The 18,191-nt window shown below is 45.1% G+C and overlaps 2 protein-coding genes across 12 annotated transcripts in view; one reads left to right on the top strand and one right to left on the bottom strand.

Moving 5' to 3' along the window:
* Window positions 1-1,445: 1,445 nt before the first annotated feature.
* Window positions 1,446-18,191, bottom strand: part of PIGW (phosphatidylinositol glycan anchor biosynthesis class W) — a 28,734-nt gene continuing 11,988 nt past the window's right edge. For 4 of the 6 annotated variants that reach the window (XM_045045363.1, XM_023243580.2, XM_045045364.1 and 1 more), the window contains one exon: window positions 1,446-3,357. In XM_045045363.1, the coding sequence (XP_044901298.1) occupies window positions 1,838-3,343 (1,506 nt within the window). In that variant the 5' untranslated portion in view covers window positions 3,344-3,357 and the 3' untranslated portion in view covers window positions 1,446-1,837. Of the gene's footprint in view, window positions 3,358-4,396; window positions 4,527-4,581; window positions 4,714-18,191 lie in introns of those variants that run through there. The other 2 variants (XM_006940127.5, XM_006940128.5) reach the window with 2 other exon arrangements.
* Window positions 5,276-18,191, top strand: part of MYO19 (myosin XIX) — a 31,598-nt gene continuing 18,682 nt past the window's right edge. For 4 of the 6 annotated variants that reach the window (XM_019817565.3, XM_006940126.5, XM_019817566.3 and 1 more), the window contains exons 1-7: window positions 5,276-5,415; window positions 6,059-6,197; window positions 7,412-7,564; window positions 11,130-11,268; window positions 11,720-11,868; window positions 13,626-13,739; window positions 17,941-18,073. In XM_019817565.3, the coding sequence (XP_019673124.2) occupies window positions 7,553-7,564; window positions 11,130-11,268; window positions 11,720-11,868; window positions 13,626-13,739; window positions 17,941-18,073 (547 nt within the window). In that variant the 5' untranslated portion in view covers window positions 5,276-5,415; window positions 6,059-6,197; window positions 7,412-7,552. Of the gene's footprint in view, window positions 5,416-6,058; window positions 6,198-7,411; window positions 7,565-11,102; window positions 11,269-11,719; window positions 11,869-13,625; window positions 13,740-17,923; window positions 18,074-18,191 lie in introns of those variants that run through there. The other 2 variants (XM_006940124.3, XM_011288945.3) reach the window with 2 other exon arrangements.

The raw sequence follows: 18,191 nt of genomic DNA on the forward strand, positions 1-18,191 counted from the left end.
CTAAATTAGCCATTAACATCATAAATTGAAGTAAACCAATTAGTGTAATAGTCATATTTAACGACTTAAGGAATAAATTTTTAACTAATTTAGAGGTAGCTGATCAAAACAGAAAATTGAAAATTTAATGTTAGAGGAGGCTCCACCCATACTACAAAAATAATCCAGGTTGCTTACCAAATATAAAATTAACTTGAGCATTCTGACCCTTGCCTATTTCTATAATGATTAGATTTCTACTTGAAAATAGAAAACAATAGGCAGATTTTAGTTCTTTTTTTTCCACTTAAAAAAAATTTTTTTTTTTTTAGCATTTATTTATTGTTGAGAGAGTGCAAGCAGGGGAGGAGCAGAGAGAGAGAGGAAGACACAGAATGTGAAGCAGACTCCAGACTCTGAGCTGTCAGCACAGAGCCTGACACAGGGCTCGAACCCATGAACTGAGATCATGACCTGAGCCGAAGTCAGACGTTCAACCAACCAAGCCATCCAGGTGCCCCTTCCCCCCCCCCCCCCACTTTAAACAATATACAGGGAACATTATAATCAGAAACTAAGAATTTTATATTTTTAAAATCTTAACATTTTGAACAGCTGGTTCAAATATCTACTTAGAGTTTTTAAATGACTCATTCTCAGTAGGATATTAAACTTTAATATAGCTTAGTTGTATTAAATCAGCCTAGTACATGATTTTCTCACTGGTTCTCTTTCCCTTTAACATAGTAGATGAGATAAGGCCCCTGCCTGCCTCTCTAGCTTATTTCTCCTGTTTTCTGAACTCCAGCCTTAAGTTTCAAGATGTACTAGTTATCCTCCCAACTCAGGACCTTTGCTGAAGGATACATTCTACCTAGAATGCTGTTTACCCCTTCCCTTAACCACAAACATGGTCCTCAGACCATCCATCAACTCTAGTTAAAAAAAATACCATCTAGGAGCACCTAACTGGCTTAGTCTGTAGAGCACACAACCCTCGATCTCAGGGTTGTTAGAGCCCCATATTGGGTGTAGAGACTACTTAAAAATGAAATCTTTAAAGAAATACCATCTGTGGGAAAAACTTTGACTCTACTAGGTCAGTTCTTGGTTTGACACTCTTGGCAACCCATACTTCATGACTTAACACAGTTTATAATTGTTGTTCAGTGTCTGTTTCCCCACTAGATTGCAAGCTCCAAGATACCAGGAAACCTGCTTATCATTCCTAGCATAGAGTTGGCTAAAAAAATAATCAGTCCCAAAGTAAAACTATTGTCTCATAATTACTAGGCATGTAAACTGCATCATACAATTCATTCCATTTGGAGCATTTAACTGTTTTCTGACTTTGTAGTATTTAAGTATTTGATTATAAACACTTGCTTTCACATACTTAGGCTTTTTTAAAAGGTTAAAACTGAGCAAGTAAAGAAGTGTTGACAATTCCACAATTCACACTGAGATGTTTTCACGTAAATTTTATTATAAAAGTCATACAATAAATTCACATTGAGATGTTTTCATGTAAATGTTATGTCATACAATAAAAAAATACAGGATGGTATGTAAGAAGATAGAAAGTAAAAATCCCCCTCACCCTCCAATCTTTCAGTGTCACAACTGCAGTTTCTTTAAAATACTGAAATTTAATAAATATTGTAACGAGTCACAAGACTTGTTTCTCTATTGGTTTGTTTTATATAGTGTTGAGACACATTAAAACATTAAGCATCATTTATAGAGGGTTGAAAAAAATATGGTTAATACTGGGTTGCCAAAAGCCCATTTTCTTCACATTTAATATTCTTCCTCATTAAAATATTGCTCTAACACAGGTACTTCCTACCCATACTGATCACCAAAATTTTATTGTCTTATCTTGCAAGTGTAGCACATATATAATTAAACAGTTGGTAAACATATAGAGATTGAGCACAAATAAGGCCGACAAAGTACTGCTGTGTAATGTATCTATCAACAGGTTGATCAGACCAGTAGTTATATTTGACAGCAAGAAAAAAATTAACTGGTTTCTGTTCATAGCTGTGATTAAACAAAGACTGGGTTCCTGTCTTTCAGCTTCAGAGACCAGAGATTCTAAATGTTTTTTATTTGTGACAGACGAATGGATCAGTTTCCAAGAACATGGTACCACAGCCTCTTTAATTAGAAATTTGGCAAAACTCAAAATTATATCACCCAGTAATAAACTACTAAGAAGGATCAGGCTAGAAGCAACTATCCAAATACAAAAGGCTAAATTGGCCATTCTCCGAGATACTACTTCTACGTTTACCTGAACTATGTAGAGAGATATGAAGAGACTAATAGCTATTAGCAAAATACAGTGGGCTCCTTTTATCCAGTCTTTGACATGTGATCTTTTTTTAAGCATATATGACCCTGTTTGCACGCCAGCCATATGAATTGCCACATACCCCAAGGTAGAAATTATTCCTTCTCGGTTGGCATTTAATAAACCAACCCTTGTGCCACTACCATCAGTGCCATACAAAATTAACCTTTTCAGTGGGGTAAAGTCAAGGGCCAGCTGGTATAACACAATAATGCTGATTGCCACAATCCAGGATTTATTGAGAGGAAAAATAATCAAAAGCAATGATGTTATCAGTTTCACAACGATTAAGGTAAAGAAAAAGTTCCAATGAACTCCATACTCAGTCAAATGTTCCTGATAGCCTATGGCTTTTATAATGACTAATCGTCCTATTCCTAGGAAGACTAATGGCCAAACAGAGTACAATGACTTTGTAAGATAATAAAATCTGGACTCTTCTGTGTATTTTTTCCTAACTTCTGGACAAACCATTGCAGTCCCAAAAATAAAACCTCCTACTCCAAAATCCATCGCTCCTGTCCCATAGAGCTCAGTTTTGGCAAATCTTCTGGGAAAAAGTGGAAAGTCCACAGCCAAAATGGCAACAGCAGTAAATGCACTGTTAATTACACGGAAACAAGAGATGGCTGGAATGTATTCAGATTCTAGACTGATTTTCAAGAATTTTTCAAGCATTTTCTGGACAGGCATTCTGGCACAAGTTCTCCTGCAGTATATTTGATAGAACAGCCCTGCCCCACAGATAATTACAGCAAGGTGCTCAAGGAGGACAAATGAAGACAAAATGGTCAAAGTGGCCACCAGGGGAATTATTAGCGAAACAAAGTCAATGAAGAATCTAGTTCTCCAGGTATGTGAAGAACACAAGTGCTGTGAGAGAATGATCAGGAGCCCTCTGCACACGATACAGAGTGCAGGCAAACACAAGCCCTGGGTGACTTCTAGCACGCTGGTTCCATTGTGGTTACTGACAAAAGCTTCCTTCATCTGCTTCTGAGACATTTTTTTCCTTCTTCCTGTGAAAATGAGCAAAGGGATGCATTGGAAAAGCAAAGTTCTTGTGGAATTGACATATATATGAACCTTACTGGATTTTACCCTTATTCTTAGGTTTCAGAGCAGAACTTTAGGCTGTAATGATTTCAAATCAGAGCAGAAACTAGAATTTGTGATTTTCCTTCCAAAGATTGTGGGAAGAAACCTAACACTAACACATCAGGAAAAGAATGTCATACTACTAGTATGAAATTATTGGTTAAAAACCTTTAGCTATTCTCAGTATAAGGCAGACTCAAAAGGCAATTTCGGATATAACCCCTGAAAATGTTATCAGTCAGCTAGGAATTCCTATTACAAAGTATAGGATAAGTCATTAAGATTTTGTAATACAAATTGAATACACCTAACTAATGACTTCAAGTCAAAGCCAAGAGGGACAGGGAGAGAAGGCATTTAAGTACACCTTGGAGTACTTCGGTTTGTGTGAACAGCCTCTCTGAACCCATTGCCTCCAGTACAAAATACTAGTTCTCCAGTGACATCCAGAGCTCCAGGAGTCTCCCTACCTCATTTACATACTTTTTTTTTTTTTTTTTTTTTTAGAGCACGAGCAAGGGAGGGGAAGAGAGAGGAGACAGGATCTGAAGCAGGCTCCACTCTGACAGCAGAAAGCCCAATGTGGGGCTGGAACTCCCAAGCTGCGAGCTCACGACCTGAGTCGAAGTTGACTGCCCAACCGATAAAGCCACCTGGGCGCCCCTACAGCCAGTTTTAACCAGTTTTCAGGTTAAGGTGTAGATAGGTAGAATGGATGCTAATACTGGGGAAAGGGGCGAGGGCAGGGAGGCATAGGTGTATGGCACACACTAGTGTTAGTGGTTCAAAGGGATGTAAAACACCTTTCTGTCATGTATCAGTGTCTGAAAAGTGGCACACAGGAAGAAGTTTGTTGACTAAACCAGAACCATGTTGAACAAATGAATGCACACATGCCTGATGGTCTGAGCCAACAACAATATCTCACTGTAACAAACCGATACTAGTGGGGGCGCGCACCTGGGTGGCTCAGTCAGTTGAGCTCGGACTCGATTTCCAGGCCGGTCATGATCCCAGGGTGGTGGGATCGAGCCCTGTGGCTGGCTCCACTCTACCAGCTTGAGAGTCTCTCTGCCTTTGTCCCCCCACCCTCTCACGTGCACTTTCTCTTGCTTTCTCAAATTAAAAAATTTTTAAAAACTGGCCTTTAAAAATAAAGGAGTCCTTTCCCCGTCTGACGCGGCTGTGGCGGCCCTTACACTTCACGTGCCTTCGGTGTCTCGGCGCCCTGGCTGTTTAGCCTTCTATGAGCCCCGCTGCCAGGCTCCCACCGTAGCCGCACAGCCCCCTGGGAGCAACCCGCTTCCGCCTCCCGAGCCCGGCTTCCGGCCGACGTGGGGCGCCTGCGCTTCCCGGCGGGTGGAGTCTGCGCGCGCGCCCCGCCCCCAGGACTGGAGCCAGTTTCCCGGCCCCGACGTCTCCCCATGCCTGTTCTTTCCTGTGGTGGGCTTGCTGCGTCCCGGTCCGTCAGAGGAGCCCCGAGCGGAGCAGGCGCGTCACGCGTCTCACCGCACCCTCTCGAACCCTTTGACGGGGCTCTGTCGGAGTGGTGGGGTCTGAGGCCCCGGCTTAGTGTTCAACCACGGCGTCCTCTACTGAAGGACCCCACGGCCCTGTGAGGCCGCGGAAGCCCTGCTTCTCCCGCCAGAACACGGGAGGCCTGCGGCTCATCCCCATCTTACCCCAGCTTCTCAAAATAGTTTGTCCCACCTGAAGCCCTAACTCAGACCCCGGCATCCTCAGCGGGCCACGTGCGCCCCGCGCCGCCGGTGCGCGCCCCGCCTCGGGGGAGGAGCCGGCCCGCTCCGGCCACTGTGTCAGAGCAGCAGCCAGCTCGTGCGCTCCGGCCGCCCAGGCTTCCTCTCCACCCCGGCTCGCTCCCGCCCTTTCCTCTTCCCTTTCATTCCCAGGCTCTTCCCGCCGCCTCTCCCGGCCCGCCCGCCTTCGCAGTCGGCTTGGCGGCTCAAGCCGTGGGACCGGTGAGTGTCACTCCCAGCCCAGATCCGAAGCGCTTTGCCACCCCGAAGGGGCAGGTTTGTCCATGGAGCGCTGAGGAACAGGGGGCGTCTTCCTCTCCCTTTTCCCATTTCCTTTTTGACCGTCTCTTATCTCAGGAGAGGGCAGCCCAGCTCCTGGCCCCTGCCAAGAACAAGAACCTTCCATGGTCACTCTCCACCTCTCCACCTTGTTGGCAGGAGGCGGCCCGAAGTAGGGGAAAGGTCTCAGCTGGTAGGCTGAGTCCCGGCTCCTGCCCCTCTCCTCGTCCTCCTAGGGACAGGGAAGGGGCGGCTGGTACCGGGAAGCGTCAAGGTAGCCGTGCCCTTGGCTAGGGTCACATCCACCTTCCTGGGTAGGACGTACTCTCCCCGTGCCAGGTGCTTCCGGAGCGGCACCTCGTCCAGAGAGGAAGTCCTGGTTCCCGCCGTGAACCTGGGGATGGCCCCCCTTGGGTTCCCAGGACCCTCACCCAGATTTTCTCGTCTGCCCTCCCACTGCCCTCTAAGCCCAGGAGGAACCTGAGGCTGGGGAGGAGGAGCCTAGTGATCAGGTTGCTTCTTGCCTTGGTGTTTCATCTGTTCATTACCATCGCTGTTCTACCCACGGTGGTCACACCCTTTCCAGAAATTCTAGGCTGGTAACCGCGAAAACTGGAGAGAGCAAGAGCTGGGAGAACTGGAGAAAACCGCTCTCATCTGACTTGACTCTGGCTATGAACGAACGCTGCATCGTAATAAACAACTTTTGCAAAGCTTCTTCTGAGGTACTAGCCCATTTGATCCTTAACTCAGCATTTTGAGGTGTAGATATTAGTATTCCTTTTTGCCAACGAGTAAACGGAATAAGGTTTAGAGAGCTAGTGTGATCTGCCTTGCAGGAGTTGTGGTCTTTCGTTTCTAACTCCACAACCTATTATGCTCCCCCTTTGATCCTCTCTTAAAATGAGCTTCGAGTTGAGGGAGCTTTGTTCTCCTTGAGTCTTGGTTGGCCTCCTCATGGCTCTCTCTTGGACAGCATATGGTTAGTGTCCAAGGTGAATGTGCCCAACACATTTCTGATGCCCTCTCTCCTTTTTCCAGTTTCCGTGAAGTCCTTATCCCTGAGTTCTTTCAAATGCTGGATGTATTCAGAGCCTCAAAAAAGCCTCTGCCAGGGTTAATTCATTACAGACACCCCTCATACTCATCCCTTCTTGCTAGGGAGGTGTGAGATCTAGGAAATTCTGAGTCTGAGGGTCATTTACAATTTTTCAGAAATTGGCCTGGGTACAGCCTCACAACGCTCCGTCTCTGAGACAGATTTTCCTCTGAAATCCTTGCCTTCTTAACGTTGACACTGGACTGTTCTACCTGATTAGTGTCCCCAAATGGATTATCTGTCTTGAGTAGTACTAACAATATTCCCCCTCTGAGTGAATATTCAGATTTGTACTCCCATGACATCAATGACCTTCACAACCCACCTGAAGTTTACCTTGTAAGGTAGATTTTACTATCCCCATTTTCAAGATGAGGGATCAAGGTGGGCCAGGAAGGTGATGTGGCTGTCCTATGAATGACTGAGCTGTGATTTTGCTCCCTTACGACAACTTTCCTAGAGGATCAGGAATTGACTCCAGCCTCCCTGCTCTATCAGTTACTGACTATACTAAAATAGGATGTGGAGAGGATAGGACATGAGACTTCTCTGTCTCCTAGTGTCTTCATCCTCCATGGCACACTGACTCAGAACATGTAGCCCTACCTCAAACCCCTGTAGTAAAACTGGCCCTGAAGGAGCCCCGGGAGCCTCTCGAGGTTCTCATAAAAGTTTTCCCTGTTCCCTAATTGGCAGGGGATAGGACAGACTTTTCCTCTTTGCCCAGGCTTGCCCTGGTTCTCATTGCAGTTCCTCATGCTTGGTGGGAGGAGCAAGAGTGAGTCACTCTGGAGAAGCCCTTACCTGTGTGTGGCCTTTGTTTTCTCTCTCATGTCATAGGCTCTGGGGGTGACTCTTCTCAGATTCCTCTGGAACTAAGCCCTTTGTTGGACCCATGCTCCAGCCTGTGCCCCCATGACCAGGTGGATAGAACTCCTTGTGTCTATGACCCAGAACCCTGGCTGACCACATTGAAGCAGGATGCTCCAGCAGGTAAAACCTCACCTTTAGGTAACCTAGGCCCTGAAGCACCTAAGGCACCTTCCCATCTGTCACTTGGCTGAGTGAAATTTCCACTTGCCCTGACCTGGAAGGGAAAGATCCCTTAGAGGTTTTTTCTTCTTTTCTCTTCATGTAGTCACTCCAGTCACTCTTCATTTGTCGTTGAGAATCTTTTCCTGATACCTAATTTGAATCTCTCTTATTATGGTCTTTAGCTCTTTTTCCTGGGAATGGTAAGATGGGATTGGTAGGGGAATCCTGAGGGCACTTTGATGATTTCATAAGCCTGAACCAGTGAGGGAGTCCTGAGAAATGTCCCTGCCAGCCTGAACTGTTGAGGTACAATGAAAGCCTGGGGCTTCCAAGAGGAGGTGTTCTTTGAAGCTGAACCTTAAAGAATATGTAGGAAGTAGACGGGGGAGAAGGGAAATAAGTAGTCCAGGCAAAGAGGTCAGCTTGTGCAAAAATGTGGGTGAAGATGTCTATGTGGAAATATAGAAGAATTCTGATGAATGGATCATGAGCGAGGGGTTGCTATTGTGACATGAAACCTGCCCTTACTCCAGGCCTCTGCCTCTTTAAAAAGGCTACTATGGCCTCAGCCTTGCAGGATTCCAAATCACCCATCTCCTATCCATATCATCCTTCCTGTGCACCTCTCTGTCCAGAGAATGCCAGTAGATATTCGCTGAGTTTTTACAAAATGTTGCCAGGCACTGGGCCGAGGCAGATGTTTAAGGTGATACCTGCTCTCTAGGAGCTCACAGTCTAGTGGACTCCTAGGCAGGTGAGTGCCTGAGACTTAATCAGGATAACCAAGTGTGAAGCCAGGCAGCCTCAAGGGAGCCCTAATAGACACTACTACTTGATCATCTTCCAGACTTTTGTGTCATGAAATGGGCTTGAGACTGCAGAGAAGTCGGTGAGACAGTTGTCTGCTCTGGGCTTTTTCTGTTTGTTTTTCACTTTTTTTTTTTTTTTCTTATTAAGAAAGTAGTAATGGGGTGCCTGGGTAGCTCAGTTGGTTAAGCGTCCAGCTCTTGATTTTGGCTCAGCTCATGATCTCACAGTCTGTGGGATTAAGTCCCAGGTTGGGCTCTGTGTTGACAGCATTGGGATTCTCTATCCCTCTCTCTCTGCCCCTCCCCAGCTCTTGAGCATACTCTCTCTTTCAAAATATATAAACATTTTTGATTTTTTTTAAAGCAGTAATGTTCATCACAACCATACTAGCAAGCTGCTCTGTGTTGAGCCCTTGCTATGTAGTGGATAGTATGCTAAGCATCTTACATGTATAATTTTGTTTAGTCCTCAAACAAGTTACAATGTTATATGTACAGTGCTACTGTATCCCCATTTTGGAGATAAGGCTCAGAGAGGTTAAGTGACTTATTCAAGGTCACATTCACTATAAGCGGTGTAGAAAATATAAGCAAAAAGAACATTAAATTTTAATTGGGGTGGCTGGGTGGCTCAGTTGGTTAAGTGTCCAACTTCTGATTTCGGCTCAGGTCGTAATCTCATAGTTCATGGGTTCAAGCCCCGCATTGGGCTTCATTTCGCACTGACAGTGCAGAGCCTGCTTGGGAGTCTCTCTGTGCCCCTTCCCCACTCATGCATGCATGTGCTCTTGCTCTCTCGCTCTCTAAATAAACCTTAAGATTACCCATAATTTTACTACCCAGAGATAACATTTTAGAAAATATCCTGTATTTTTTCCCTAAATATATATATTTAAAACATCTGAAGCTATCATACTTTTTTGTAACCTATTTTACTTCATTGTAAGGATTTACTATAAATTGTCTACCATTTGGTCATTTGGGTTGTTTTCAGTTTGCTTTACAATTACAAATAGCTGAATATATACTGAATCTTCTTATGGCCTTTACATAGGACCGTTTTCTAAAAGCAGAATTGCAGGCTTAAGAGGCATGTGTAGTTTTTAGGCCTTGACATATTATTGCCTAATTAAAGAAGAGCTGCTTTTAAAAGAATAATAATAGCTAACTTTTGGGGCATATGCCAGGTGCCTTCTCTAAATCTTGATGTGCTTATTAGTGTCTGAGGTAGGTGCTACCACCATTCCCATTTTACAGATGAGGAAAATTGAGGGACAGAGAGATTAAGGAACTTACATAACATTGTACAACTAGGCAGTGGTAGAATCTGGATTCAAATCCAGGCAATCTAGCTTTCAGGTCCAGGCTCTTGACCATTATACTTAGCTACTTCCTTGGTTGGATCAGAGCTGATCATAAATGATGGCTCAGATTGTGATTTTTACCCGTCTAGAACAGAGGGATTTGCATGGATCTAGCCATGCTCTGACCTCAGCATTTATCCTGGAGGCCAAGAGCCTACTTTGTGGATTATGGTGGGCCCAAATTCAGAAAACAGGCAATATCTTTGGAAGGAAACTTGTTGCTGGGCCTCTCAGATGACACTTGCCACCTTGGCTAGAGGGGGTTGAACTTTTAATGTTCACTAATCTCATTGGAAACCTACATAGGTCATATCATGTACTCCTTTCTCCAAACGCAGATTTCAGCCAGGTGCTACTACCTTATATTCTCCACCCCATCTTTCCTGCAGTCTTCAGAGAGATAGGAGGAGAAATGGGACCATGAGAGGAAAATGGAAAGAGAAAACATGTGGAAAGTGTAGGCATAAAGGATGAGCAAGGGTGAAGGAGAAAGGGCCTTTTCCTCTTGGTACCTATTCTTAACCTCATCCAACTTCCAAGCCAGTCTCCCTCTCAAAAAGACCCAGGGCAGAGGAAACTAGTTAAATAGCCAGGCTAAATTTAAGCCCCAAGAGCCAGGTGATGAAGGTGTGGGGCTACCTCACAGCTGATTTTTTATCACAAGCTAAATGGTCTCTTTCAAAAAAGGCCCAAACCATGATTCTTTTTTTGTGTGTCCCCCTACAGGAGCCCCCAACCTTGGGCCCCACCCCTGCCAGGCCTAGTAAGGCTGGGAGCTGGCCAGCCTGAAAGCTGGAGCTCATCCAGAGGAGAGGGGATAGAATTTATTCATTTATTGAGTACACACTATGTGCCAGGCACTAAATGCTTTGTGTATCTCTTCTTTTTTTAAATTATTATTATTTTTAGAGAGAGTGTGCAAGCTGGGGAAAGGGGCAGAGGGAGAGAGAATCCCAAGCAGGCTCCACACTGTCAGCGCAGATCCCAACGCACAATCCTGGGATCATGACCTGAGGCAAAATTAAGAGTTGGACGCTCAACTGACTGAGCCACCCGGGTGCCCCTATCTCTTATTTTTCTGTCCAGTAGCCCTGTGAGTGAAGTGGTTTTATTTTCTTTTATTTACAAATGAAGAAGCTGTGGCTCAGTGAAGTTAAGTAGCTTACCCAGGTTCATAGGCTTAGTAAGTGGCAGACCTGAAATATGAACCCCAGCCAGCCTGTGTTATTAGTGTCTGAGGTAGTAGAACTAGAAGCCTGTTTTCTTGCTGCTATGTAGGCCCCTACCCCTACATTGCTGCTAGCTGGTCTCAGTCCCAGCTTTCATGGCCCTCTTCTCATGGCCTCTCAGGTTAATGGCCACAGGTCAGGCTCTGATGCCCAAGGAGGAAAATCCCTCAGAGAAGACCTACAGGAGTTCCTGGGCGGGGAGGCCCTGTTGCACGAGCTGGATGACCTCACCAAGGTGAATCCTGTGACGCTGGAGACAGGTATGGGCCTCCCTGTCCTTAAGAGTGCCATCTCTAAGGGGTGCCTGGCCAACTCAGTGGAGCATATGACTCTTGATGTCAAGCCCCATGTTGGGCGTAGAGATTACTTAAAGATAAAATCTTAAAAAAAAAAAAAAGTGCCCTCTCCAAGAGGGTGGAGATGTGATGTGGGGATTCAGCCAGCTTCCCCTGGTCAGAACAAGGCAGACAGGACTCCTGACCTGGAGCCACATGGGCTGCTCCAGACCTCTGTCTGGCAGCTGCACCCAGGCTCCCCAAGGCAGACTTTGCTCCGGATTTGGGTCTCATCTTAATTAGATCTTGGACCTATTCATCAGGGAGCTGCTGGGATCTAAAGGCACTTGGCTAATTGCAAAGGTAGCGCTGTTAGGCTAGTGTTTGTCTATGTTTGTATTTGAGCCACAGTTTGCTAAAGGTGCCTCTGCTTCAGTCCTGAGGTGTTTGCAGGCTCGGTACGCGGCGGACATGTTCTACACCAGTGCTGGCTGCACCTTGGTGGCTCTGAACCCTTTCAAGCCTGTCCCTCAGCTCTACTCACCAGCACTGATGAGAGAGTACCACGCTGCTCCTCAGCCCCAGGTAAGCCTCAGCCACTTCCTGGGCCTCAGGGCTCTGCCATGTCCCCCTGGGCCTCCTTATAGCATCTTCATCGTTATCCACCCATTCACCAGCCATGCAGTAGTTCAGAGTCTGCTGGTGCCATGGCCCTGCCCACCAGCAGATTGAATTTTGGACACATGACAGTAGGTGCAAAGTGGGAGATAAATACTTGTTTAACTGAGTTTGGAACTTAAAATAAGGGTATGGGATAATAGATTTTTGTCTTATGTGTGACTTTATTAATAGGAAAGAATTTACAAAGGTATATTTGTGTATTTAATAAACCACATTTTTGAAAAGAAGAAAATTACATGTGATTAGGACTGCCCTAGAAAACTCTGCATGTGTTCCTCTTCGCTGAGAAAAATGAGAGGAGTAAATGCTGATGGGATGGAGGTGGTACAGGCAGGGAATTGGCTAGTTGGTGTTTAAGTGCATGATGTGTTCAGGGAGAGGCAAGAGCAAATGTGCTGGCAGGAGGGCTGCTGTCAAGGAGAGAAGTAGTAGATGAGATGGGAGATGAGATAAAAAGGGTCTGAAGCAGGCAGAGTGAATCTACAGTGCTTTGTCCCCAGGGACTGACTAGAGCTGGAGGAGTTAGGTTCAGGAAAGTAAAACAGGATATAGGGAGAACAGTTGGAAGCTTTTAACAGTTCAGGCAAGAGGTGGCAGGGTCAGGTGCAGAGGGATGGCACTGACACCATCCAGAATGGTGCCTTTTCCCTTCAGGAAGCTGTGGGTAGGTGGTAATTGCTAGGCGGGCAGTGGTGGGCTGGCTAGGCATCATGCAGATGGCATCGCCCTCCTGAAGCTCGTGTGTGGTTAAGTGTCCAAGTGTCCAAGTGTGGTTAAGTGGACTCCTTGGGAAGTCTGCTCTGAGAGCCCATATCTCACTCACTGACTCCTTCTTCAAAGGCAAAAGCCATGTCATGGTTACCTATTTCCCCAGTGCCTGGTTTAATGCCCAGCACATTGAGGATAATTAAATACCTGTTGATGGAAAGAACAGTGGCCTTGGAATTTAAATCACATGGTTGTATTTACTTGCTGAGAGACCTTGGAAAGGTTATTTAGCCCCTCCAAACCTCAGATTTCTCATTTATACAATAGGATTAGCTATGTAACTAATGCACAGATTTTTAAAAAAAATTTTTAATGCTTTTTTTCTTTTTGAGAGAGAGAGAGACAGAGAGAGAGAGAGAGAGAGAGATGAGTGCGAGCAGGGGAGGGGCAGAGAAAGAGGGATACCCAGAATCCGAAGCAGGCTTCAGACTGAGCTGACAGCACAGGGCATGACGTGAGGCTGGAGCCCATGAATTGCAGGCTCGTGACCTGAGCTGGGGTTGGATGCTTAACCGACTGAGCCATCCAGGTGCCCCTAATGCATAGATTTTTTAGGCAGTAACTTGTAGGAAAATTCTTTGCATGCTACAAAGTACAATAACATAAAATAATAAATAGCAGAAAAAGACTGTTAAGATAAGAGGGGAGGACAGAGTGTTAAGGTCATAGACTGGTCAAGGCCAGCACTGCTTCCAGTCTGAGAGAAGATGGGTAATTATAGCCAGCATAGGGGTCCCATAGTTTGGTCTAACACTGTTACAGCCAGGAAGTTTTTCTAGAGGGAGCCTCCTTGTACTGCTGTTGGCAGCCTCCCCATTTCAGCCATCATTGGATCAGCCACTATTTGGAGACAGTCATTCCCTCATGTGACCTTTTACTCCTTGATGTTCTAGAAACTGAGGCCTCACATCTTTGCTGTGGGTGAACAGACCTATAGGAATGTCCAGAGCCTGATCGAACCAGTCAACCAGTCTATCATTGTCAGCGGAGAGAGTGGTGCTGGAAAGGTAAGGAGGGCCTCTTTCCCACCCTCTCAATTTCGTGACTGGTGGGGGTGGTAGAAAGGAAGGAGTGGAGTTGTTTGCTGCCTAGTCCAGATAGGCAGATAGTCTGGCTCAAACAGAAAGTCACTGTGCAGCAGTGGGCAAGCACTGGGCAGGAAGTCAGGAGACAGGGTTCTAGTCCAGGCTCTTCCATGTAACCCTGGGTAAGATACTTTCTTTCTCAGTCTTCCTTTTCTTATCAAATGTCTCAGCCCTTGGGGTTCCTGGGTGTTTCAGTTGGTTACGCATCTGATTTCGGCTCAGGTTATGATCTCATGATTCGTGGGTCCAAGCCCCATGTTGGGCTCTGTGCTAATAGCTCAGAGCCTGGAACCTGCTTCAGATTCTGTGTGTCTCTCTCTCTCTCTCTCTCTCTCTCTCTCTCTCTCTCTCTCTCTCTCTGCCCCTCACCTGCTGGCACTCTGTCTCTCTCTCAAAAATAAATGTTAAAAAAAAATTACAAAACAAAAAAAAAGTCTCAGCTCTGGGGCACCTGGGTGGTTCAGTTGGTTAAGTGTCTGCCTTCGGCTCAGGTCATGATCTCATGGTTTGTGAGTTCGAGCCCCACATTGGGCTCTCTGCTGTCCACACGGTGCCTGCTTTGGATTCTCTGTACCCCCCTCTCTCTGCCTCTCTCTCCCTCTCTCAAAAATAAATAAATAAAACTTCAAAAATGTTAAAAACAAAAAAAAGGTCTCCTCTCTGACACCATTGGAAACAGAGGTCAGCTATTGGGATTCCAGAATAGTGGTTAAGAGCACATTAGAAAGGAATTTAGCTTCTGCAAACCTCAGTTCTTTCACTTGTAAAATGATAAGGACAGGAGGACCAACACCTAACTCCTGGGACTCCAGTGACAGTTAAATGAACAAGTGCACATAGGCACTTGGTGGCATGCTTGGCACATGGCAGAACTCCTCTAAAGTAGCTGTGGGGTGACTTGTGGGAAAGGGTTTATTGGAGGAGCCCACTTGCATCCTCGGGTCCCCCATGATGGCAAGGGCAGTGCATCAGGCCAGTTGTGGCGAAGGACAGAAGCATTTGATATGATCAACTGGCCCCCTAGGTGGCAGAACCACAAATGAGACAGAATGTTGCACAGGGATGGTTAAGGAGTTGCACAGCTGGTCAGAGGAGGCCAATGGGCCAGGCCTCACCACCTTCTTGCCAAGCCTCACCTAGCCACCCCACCCTTTCCACAATGCTTTTACCCTCACAAGAGATTCTTTTTTTTTTTTTTTTTTTTTTTTTTAAGTTTATTTTTGAGAGAGAAAGCATGAACGGGGGTGGGGCAGAGAGGGAAAGAGAATTCATGCTGTCAGTACAGAGCCCAACACAGGGCTTGATCCCATGAACTGTGAGATCATGACCTGAGCTGAAATCAAGTTGGATGCTTAACCAACTGAGCCACCCAAGCATCCCCACAAAGAATTCTTTAGAACATAAACTGCTTCTGCCTATACTCACATATGAGAGAATTGCTGACTACTGAGTACCTGGCAGCTTCTAGGCCGTGGGCTAGCCACTGAAGAGTGGCAGGGGGAGGAAAGAGATGGAAAATGCAAAATATAGCTTTTAGAGGGCTCAGTCCACTGGGAAAGATAGGCAAGGAAACAGGTGAAGACAGTAAGCTGCAGGGAAGGCAGCTTGGACTTGGATGTGGAGAGGATCTTTAAGAGCTCCATCAAGGTAGCCAGTACAATAGCTCATACCCAGCTCCTAGAGAAAGCTCATTGTCCTCCAGAGCAATTGTGGGGCGCTGAGGCTGTACCTGGCCTGAAACCCATGCAACCAAAGTACTGTAGCCCTTTATTGAGCAGCCACTATGTTCATGTGCTGGGTCTGTATGTTTTTTTTCATTTATTTTTAATAAGTAGTAGCATAGTTACATAGTTCACAAATCAAGTGTACTGCAAGGCTTACAAAGAAAAATAGCAACACCACCCCATATCTCTCAAGACTATTCCCTCTCTCCAGAGGCAACTACTTTCACATCTTCTAGCAGTTTATTTGGGTGTTTGCATCTGTATTTCTAAACAATATGCTTATATTGTTAATTTTTCAGTTTTTGACCTTATCTGTTCACTTCCTACTATGATTAAGGTGCCTGGGTGGTTCAGTCAGTTAAGTATCCAACTTTGGCTTGGGTCATGATCTCATGGTTTGTGGGATCGAGCCCCACATTGGGCTCTGTGCTGACAGCCTGGAGCCCACTTCGGATTCTGTGTCTCCCTCTCTCTCTGCCCCTCCCCTGTTTATACACGCTCTCTCTCTCTCAAAAATAAATAAACATGAAAAGAATTAAAAAAAAAAAAAAGACTTAGCTCTATTTCTCTGCCCCCAAATACATAAGTAATTATGTCATGATTTTATTTTTAATGTTTATTTATGTTTGAGAGAGGCAGAGACAGAGACTGTGTGTGAGCAGGGGAGGGGCAGAGAGAGACGGAGACAGAATCTGAAGCAGGCTCCAGGCTCTGAGCTGTCAGCACAGAGCCGGATGCGGGGCTCAACCCAGGAACCATGAGATCACCACCTGAGCCAAAGTTGGATGCTCAGCCGACTGAGCCACCCAGGCGCCTCTCATGATTTTTAATTAATATGCAGTATTACAGCCATGTACATATTGTTCACAGCAGAACCGTATAATATACTATCCTTTCTTATATAATTTTTACTTTCCCTTTTTACTTTGCCCTTTTTTTTTCACTTGTTTAGTTTCTGTATACCTGTTATTATTACTAAACTTGTCACCAAAGCTGGACTCACCTGATGGCAAGTATATCAGGTTTTTTTGTTTTTTGTTTTTTTTTTTTTGTCATGGGGGTATTCTTTTGGAGCTCCCAGATCTCCTGCTCCGACCTGGACTGGTGGGAGGCCTGGACTGCCAAGGGCTGTTGCCATGCAATTACTACCTGGGAGCTTCTCTGCCTCGCTTTGGGGATTCCCCAGTTGCCCTCTGTCCTATGACAAACCCCCTTGCTGGAACCCATGGCTTCAACTTCTTTAACAGCCTTGTTTTTATGGAGCACATTCTTTAGTAGCTTCCTGAAAAAAGTGTGTGGAGGGCAAATTTTTGAGTTGCACATCTGAAAATGTTTATTTTGCCTCAAACTTGATATGTTGGCTGGATTATATAATTCCAGGTTGGAAATCATTTTCTTTCCAAATTTATAAGGTTTTTTTCATCTATATTTTTTGAGTGTTGTGATAGAGAGTCCCAGTCCATAATGGTGATTTGTTTTTTCTTTCTAAAAGCCTTTAGAATCTTCATTTTTATCCATAGGTGTTAAAAACTCAGTCTTTATCTTGGTATGGTTTTTGTTTTTTGTTTTTTGTTTTTCATTTATTGTGCTGGATATTTTGTGTGGGTCTTTTTAACCTGAAAACTCATGTTCTTTTCTTGGGGGAAATTTGTATTATGCTAATAATTTAATAATTTCCTCCCTCTGTTTTTTCTTTCTTTAACTTCTCTGTTAGTAGGAAGTTAGTAGGAAATTTGTATTATGTTAATAATTTAATAATTTCCTCCCTCTGTTTTTTCTTTCTTTAACTTCTCTGTTAGTAGGAAGTTTGAGTAATTGTTTAATAGTCTTATTTTTCTCACTCTTCCATCTCTTAATATTTTGTTCTACCTTCTGGGAGCTATTCTCTACCTTACAATTCATTTGAATTTTGCAATTGTGTTGAAAAAAGGTTAATTCTAACAGTTCTTTTTTTTTTTTTTAAATACCTTTTTTGTTTGTTTATTTTTGAGAGAGCTCACACTAGCACAAGTTGGGGAGGGGCAGTGAGAGAGGGCGACAGAATCTGAAGCAAGCTCCAGGCTCTGAGCTGTCAGTACAGAGCCGAATGCAGGACTCGAACTCATGAGCTATGAGATATGACCTGAGCCGAAGTCAGACGTTTAACTGACTGAGCCACCCAGGTGCCTCTTCCTTTATTTCTTAAAGGTGTCCTCTGGAACTAGAAGCAGCAGAAGTGAGCAACCCTCCCATTTCACAGATGGGTGAAGTGCCTTGTCCAAGGACATAGTTAAATTCACTATTCCCCCATTTGGTCAGCAACATGTCTGGTGGAGAAGAGGGCTCTAGTGGGCACCATATCCCGAGGTCTGGTGGGAGGGAACATGGACTCGTCTCCCACAGGGTTGTTTCTGCTGCAGACATGGACATCCCGCTGCCTGATGAAGTTCTACGCTGTGGTGGCTGCCTCACCCACATCTTTGGAGAGTCACAAAATTGCAGAGAGAATTGAACAGCGCATCTTAAACTCCAACCCTGTCATGGAAGCTTTTGGTGAGCTTGGTGTCCTGTGCATAGTACCTCGGTTCCATTTCTTCTGGGATTTGCCATCTCCCAGGGAGAGGGGTAGTGCTTTGAGAGGAGAGTGTTATCACTCACTGCCTTGGACCCT

The sequence above is a fragment of the Felis catus genome, chromosome E1 (genome assembly GCF_018350175.1).
Source record: "Felis catus isolate Fca126 chromosome E1, F.catus_Fca126_mat1.0, whole genome shotgun sequence".
Classification (NCBI taxonomy): domain Eukaryota; kingdom Metazoa; phylum Chordata; class Mammalia; order Carnivora; family Felidae; genus Felis; species Felis catus.